Source organism: Halichoerus grypus, chromosome 2 (genome assembly GCF_964656455.1).
Source record: "Halichoerus grypus chromosome 2, mHalGry1.hap1.1, whole genome shotgun sequence".
Classification (NCBI taxonomy): Eukaryota; Metazoa; Chordata; class Mammalia; order Carnivora; family Phocidae; genus Halichoerus; species Halichoerus grypus.
Window position 1 is genome coordinate 171679767 of NC_135713.1, and position 7039 is coordinate 171686805.

Sequence of the window (7039 nt, forward strand, 5' to 3'; positions counted from 1 at the left end):
AAAGAGACCGCGCTTGTCAGGATCGGACCCTGGCTATTGTCAGGCATCGGTGAAGCCCCGCAGAGGCCTAGAGGGCCAAGGGGTGCGGGTGGGGGGCAAGAAGGCCCCTTTCTAGGAGCGAAAAGGCTGGGGACTCCTGGCTCTAAGCTGGTCAGAGACAGAAGGAATGGGGCTGGGGGGGAGGCTGCCGTGTGCCCAGTGCCCACCCATGGGAGGCGGGGAGGAGCCTGCAGCCCACACGGGTGAGGGAGGTGACTTGTGCAGGTCGGGGGCAGGCAGGGAGCCCTGAGCCCCGGCCTCCCCACCCCAGGTCGGCCCGGGAGAGCGAGGACGAGGACGAGGAGGAGGAGGAGCGGCGGCAGAGCGCCAGTCGAGGCTGCACCCTGCAGTACCAGCACGCCACCCTGCAGGTCTTCACCCAGTTCCACACGACGTCGTCCGAGGGCGCCGACCAGGTGGTCCCCATGCTGGGCCCGGACTGGCTGGTGGAGGTCACCGACCTGGTCAGCGACTTCATGCGGGTGGGGGACCCCCGAGTGGCACGCATGGTGGACAGCAGCACGCTGGCGGGCCTGGAGCCGGGCACTACCCCCTTCAAGGTAGGCACAGGGGCACTGCGTGGGCAGAGAACAACACAGACGTCCCTGGGACAGGGTTTCTAGGGCCTCGGCCTCTGGGATCAGCCCCGGCAGGCCCCCAAAACACACTCTCTGCCCCTCAGCCCGCCCCCACCCCCCCTGCCTGAAACCCCACCATCAGAGGTAAGCTCCTTTCACTTCCGCTTGGCGAAGGATCTCCCTGCAAGCCCTGTCGACCTTTACCAACCCCGTATGGCTCGGTGTGGTCCCAGAGAGCCGGTGTGGGTGAGAGGAGGGGGCTCAGGAAAGGGAATTCAGGGACCTAGGAACTCAAAGCTGAGCCTCCTCCTCTACATCTGGGTGCCTGGGTAGAAATCATCCCTCTAAGAGATGGTGAATAGTGTGACCCATTGGCTAGAATCTGCCTGCAGATGTATTTATCTGTAAAGCAACTGATCCAACATTGAAACAATTGGCAGCTCTTTCATTTTTAAAAATCTAGACTTCCGGTTTTACAAAATATGAATCTGGCAACCCTGGGCCTACATTCCCACCTGGCAGTAACTGGCTAGAGTCAATACTGGTGCCCCCCCCCATGAGCACGAGTTCTCCTATTTGTCACAGTCCCCACCACTCCCTTTTGTCTCTCATTGAGGCCAAACATCAATTGCTATTCATCACTGTGTGGGGCTATTGTTTACCTTAAATTCTGCCCACCTCTTCTCATCTGTGTTCCTGCCTGGCTCCTGTGAGCCCCTGGACCCTGATTTCCAGCTGCAGCCCTAAGGCAGAGCCTAAGAGTCCAGCCTCCCAGCCTGCCACCCCCCACCCCCACCCCTCCACCCCGCCCTGCACTCCGGGCCTCTCTTCCAGCAGCACTGGGACTCCTCCGTGGCTGGGAATCCTGGGGGGTGCTGCTTTCCTGGCCTTCGCTCACCCCTGCCCCACTCTGCCGCAGGTGGTGTCCCCACTGACGGAGTCTGTGCTTGGGGAGACGCTGCTAACAGTGACGGAGGAGAAGGTCAGCATCACACAGCTGCAGGCCCAGGTGGTGGCCAGCCTCGCCCTCTCCCTGCGGCCCAGCCCAGGGAGCAGCCACACCATCCTGGCCACCACGGCCGCCCAGCAGACCCTCAGCTTCCTCAAGCAGGTAACCGGATGCCCAGCCTGCCAAACTGGGGGCTTGGGGGTGTGGAAGGAAGAAGGAAACTCCAGTCTGTCCTTGTGCCATCAGTCCCCCAAATTCAGGCTTTAATGGAAGATCTGTCTACCCTTGGTGCCCAACACACCTGGCTCACCCCATTCCCCTGACATCTGCACGGGGAGTCTGGCCGCCTCCACCCCTAGGAATTACCCCCACCCATCTCTGGAGCCCCAGCTGCAGCCCCACACACCGGGGCACAAGACAGAGTGGAAAGGTGACAGGCAGGAGCACAGGGAGCAAGAAGGCAGGTGTTGAGCACTGAGCCAAGAGTCCCCCTGCCCCTAACTTGCTCTATGACCACAGGCCAATCCCTTCTCTTAGGGCCCTGCTTCCTCATCTGTAGGGAAGGCAATTCTCAGAATGTTTTAACAGAGGAGAAGGCTGGGGTGGGGTATGTGTTCTCAATCTCCACATGTCTAATGGGGATGATCCCAAGTCAGGCATGGAGATACGGGGTTACTCCTGCAGCAAAAGGGACTTGAGGTAGACCCAAGGCAGAACATACGTTCAGCTCATCAAGGGGAGAAGGATGAGTGGACAAGGAAATTCTTAGGGCGGTATGAGGCCATAACATACCCCTTACCTGCCCACAACCTCTAGAGGAGGACTTCTTGCTCCCACAATTGTTCCTAAGCACCTGCCACTTGCCAGGCACGGTTGCAGTGCCGGGAATACATCCGGGAGCCAGAGTACCGCAGTCCCTGTCCTCATAGAGCTTGGCATCTGCTCAGCACCTAGCGGTGAAGCCAGCCAGGACTAGCTCTCTGACTCCTGTCCCCTTCTCCGACTCTTCCTCCTCTTCCTCCAGGAAGCCCTCCTGAGCCTCTGGCTCTCCTACAGTGATGGCACCACGGCCCCCCTCTCCCTCTACAGCCCCCGGGACTACGGGCTGCTGGTGAGCAGCCTGGACGAGCGGGTGGCCACAGTGACCCAGGACCGGGCCTTCCCACTGGTGGTGGCGGAGGCTGAGGGGGCAGGGGAACTGCTGCGTGCCGAGCTCACCATCGCCGAGAGCTGCCAGAAAACCAAGCGCAAGAGTGTGCTGGCCACGACCCCTGTGGGTCTGCGGGTGCACTTTGGGCGGGACGAGGAGGACCCCACTTACGACTACCCAGGGCCCAGCCAGCCGGGCCCCGGTGGGGGCGAGGACGAGGCCCGGGGAGCTGGCCCACCGGGCACGGCAGTGCCGGCAGCCGAGGCCCCGGGCCCGGGCACCGCCAGCCCCGCCGTGCCGCCCACGGAAGACTTCCTGCCGCTGCCCACTGGCTTCCTGCAGATGCCGCGCGGGCTGACGGACCTGGAGATCGGCATGTACGCGCTGCTGGGCGTCTTCTGCCTCGCCATCCTCGTCTTCCTCATCAACTGCATCGTCTTTGTGCTGCGCTACCGGCACAAGCGCATCCCGCCCGAGGGCCAGACCAGCATGGACCACTCTCACCACTGGGTGTTCCTGGGCAACGGGCAGCCGCTGCGGGTGCAGGGGGAGCTGTCCCCGCCCGCGGGCAACCCGCTGGAGACCGTGCCCGCCTGCTGCCACGGCGACCACCCCAGCAGCGGCAGCTCGCAGACCAGCGTGCAGAGCCAGGTGCACGGGCGGGGCGACGGCTCCTCGGGCGGCTCGGCCCGGGACCAGGCCGAGGACGCTGCCAGCTCGCCCACCTCCAAGCGCAAGCGGGTCAAGTTTACCACCTTCACCACGCTGCCCACGGAGGAGCTTGGCTATGACTCGGTGCCCGCCGGCGAGGAGGAGGAGGAGGACGAAGAGGACCTGGGTTGGGGCTGCCCGGACGTGGCGGGCACCACGCGGCCCACTGCGCCCCCAGACCTGCACAATTACATGCGCAGAATCAAAGAGATGGCATAGAGGCGCAGTCCGCCCAGGGGGTGGGCTCTGTGTGGGCCACGGCTGGGAGCCCTGCTCACACCGATGCAGGGCGGCTGAAGTGGATTTTGTACTCCCTGCCCCTGCAGCTTTGCTCTGTGCTGGGCGGCCGCCTACCCCACGTGGTCCTTCCCGCCACTTCACCCCGTACCCGATTCTGCCACCGAAGGTGGAGGGCTCCTTCCTCAGGAGCTTGCTAGGAGGAAAGCAATCCCAGCCCTTGTTCTACCCTTTCCAGACCTCCTCCCATCTTAGACAACCCCCTGCCCCAAAAGTGAGGCATGGAGGCCAAGCTTGGGGTGAGGCGGGCCCACACTGTGCCCCTGCCCCCCATGTCCCCTGTCTTCCCCCTGTGTGGGGGGGCTTTGGGGGGTCTTGTGTCACAAGCTGCACAAAGACTTTTCTCAAACCACTATTCAGGGATTTCTGTCCTGCAGGGTGGGGAGGCGGTGGCTGCCTGCCCTGCCAAGGATCTTGCTGTGGACAAAATATCGGGAGGATGGGGGGACACTTGTAGCATCTGCTGGCTTCCAGGTGCTCCCCAGCCCCTTCCCAGGACCTGGGAGCTGACCCTACAGTGGGGTCTTGGGCCAAGCCGGGCACCTTCCTGAGATCTCAGGACTCCCTCCTCTGTCCCCACCGGCTATGGGCAGGGGCCTAAATGGGGAGGAGCCCTGGGCCCGCCCCTAGTAAGCCACACCCCAGCACTGTGGTCTGGGCGGCCCAGGGAGGCCGGGTCTCCCTGCTGAGCCCAGAGCGAGGTCAACACTGCGCCTTAGCCCTGCCCCTCCCGCTCTGCTGACCACTCCTTCCTCTCTGCAGGGGCAGCCACCCATCTCCCCAGGAAGTGGAATCTGGTGGGAGGGGGAGAGGGTACCAGGGGATGCTGTGGAGGACCTTGGGACGGGCAAAGGCAGCAGGGAGCCGGGCGTCTCCCCTACCCCTCTCAGCCCACCACCACTTCTCTCTTGGGTTCTACCCACCACTGTGTCGGATTTTCTTAAATAAATGGGGGTGACCAGACTGGACCAGAGCAGCGGCTCCTGGAGAACAGAAAGTGCATAGTGCCCGGCTCTGTGTCTCGTCCTTGTGCATGCGTGCACACGCACATGCACCCGCACACGGTGGACACGCTAAATGACATGAGATTCAAAACGCAGCTGAACCGGGCCACAGTCCTTCTGCTCCTCCAGCATCCACATCCCTTCGGACCCTCTAGGGCTGAGGGGCTGCCCTCCTCGGGAGATGAAGGATTCGCTGACCCAGAAAGTGCCCTTACAAAGAGGCATCTCCTCTAGGAGTTGCCCTGATTGACTTGGGAGGGTGGGGCAAACCTCAGGGCCTCCAGAGAAAAGGCTAGGCCGGGGGGTGGGGGCACAGAAGAGTAAGGAGAGGGGTGGGAAAGGATTGGTGTGCACACCTGAGCTCACTCTGGACTCCTTCTCCACCTTCAGCCCATCCCCCAGAGCAGGTCCGTCCCGCTCACTGTCACTGTCACCACTCAGGGAGGCTGCCCGTCTCCATGGAGGAAAGCCTGGGGGTCTCTATGGTAGAGAGCCAGGCAGGAGAAAGCAAAGGCTGTTGGGTAGGCCTCTCCCTCTCAGCAGGCCAAGGGCTAGCCCACCGCCCGTCAGGGTACATCTGGCCTGTGTGTATGCACGGGGCCTCCCATGGCCCTGGGTCACCACTCCCCAGAACGGGCAGTAGCCCGAGGAGCGGAGGTGAGACGGGGGGCCTGGCCAGAGGCAAGAGCCCAGCCAAGGCTGCCTGGCCAGCCTCCAGGGCCCCAGCCAGGGAGCTACAGCCATCAACATCTGTCCCACAAGGGACCAGGGACAGGCCTAGGGCTGCACTGGCACCCGCCCCAACATGCTGTTGCCCACCACGGAAGGAAACCTGCCTTCCATAGTCATCTGCTCAACGGATCACGGCAGCCCTCGGGGTGCTGTGAGGACCAAAGCTCCTAGCACAGACCCTGCTCGGAGAGGCTCTCAGCAAATGGAGTTTCTCAGGCCTTAATGTTCAGGATCCATTGGTTTACTCAGCACACTAAGCTCCTACTGTGCATCGGGCCCTCCCGGGGAGCATGGAGGCAAACCCAGGGGCCTGTCCCCTAGGAGCCCCAGCCCTGCTGGGAAGATGGACATGTCAGCTGGCCACGGTTATCTGGAATGATTGATGCCATGTGTGATAGCTTCACCATGGGTTGGTGGGACACAAAGGAGGAGGGAGGAGACATTCTCAAACTGAGTTTGCTGAGGACGGAGCCAAGGGCATTCCAGGAGGGAAAGCCAGTGGGCATAAAGGCCCGGAGGCCGCATACCCCAAACCCCGTGCTTTTTTTTGCTGCCATATCTCTGCGCATGTTTCCTTTGTTTTTCTATGCACGTATTTCTGGAATATGAGTCCCCAGTGGTGGGAGAAACACGAAACACACATGCAAAGTTGTAGAGGCCAGAGGCAGTGTGGTGGGTTCAGCATGGACTGGGGGGTCAGGCTCAGACTTGTGGTTCAGACTGTTTCCCTCTGACCTGGTGATGGAAGGAAGATTTGGGGGGGCAGGAGAACCAGTTCAGAGGATGCTGCAGCAGAAGGGACAAGAACCAGGGCGGCAGGAACAGAGCTGGGTGGACACCGTGGCATTCGGCTATGGAATTGCCAACCGCCTTGTCCCGCGTGGGGATGAGGGGGAGGGGACATGAGCCACTGCTGGACACCGAGACTTCCTGCCCAAATGAACCTTGGAGACCAGGCCACTCCAAGAGACAAAGTGGTTGCTACCATAATGGTGTCTTGTCAGCACCCACGTTTTCACACACAGGGAACCCCGCAGAAGGGGACTGTTGGCCCAGAGTCACCTGGCAAACTTCATAATGGAGCCAGAGCCCTGCCTGCCGCCCTGTCCTGTAATCCGTGCCCCTTCCTCTCCATTCCTCACCCCTTGTCCAAATGCGAGAACTCAGAAGCAATTGCTAGAAATGGCAAGTCTTGACCCTCGTGTAGTTCAAAAGAGAGCAGGCATGGAGGGAACAAGGCAGGACATTAAGTTAACAGCCCCTCTGGAATGACCCTGGCACTGAACTTCCCTTTAAAAATTTGTCTTCAACCCCGAAAACGAATCGAGGGACCTTGTAAAGAATAGCTACTGACAGAGAGCTGCTCAGGGAACACCAGGACCCCAGGCCCATGAATCAGCTTGCTAGCAAAATGAGATTTCTCAAACAGCCAGGCCTGGCAAAGGCAGAGCCAGAGGGACGGCGAAATGACCTCAAGCCTGTGCCCACCCTGGTGCTCAGCTCCCTGCCCACCCCCCACCCCCCTGCCAGCTCCCTGCCCACCCCAGCCCTGCATGTGCCTCCATGCCTGTCTTCAACA

General features: G+C 61.4%; 1 protein-coding gene across 1 annotated transcript in view; it reads left to right on the top strand.

The window, feature by feature from the left end:
- Window positions 1–4720, top strand: part of TMEM132E (transmembrane protein 132E) — a 54053-nt gene extending 49333 nt beyond the window's left edge. The window contains exons 7-9 of the mRNA XM_036086698.2: window positions 311–599; window positions 1537–1728; window positions 2591–4720. Of these exons, the coding sequence (XP_035942591.2) occupies window positions 311–599; window positions 1537–1728; window positions 2591–3646 (1537 nt within the window). The 3' untranslated portion in view covers window positions 3647–4720. The remainder of the gene's footprint in view (window positions 1–310; window positions 600–1536; window positions 1729–2590) is intronic.
- Window positions 4721–7039: the final 2319 nt, after the last annotated feature.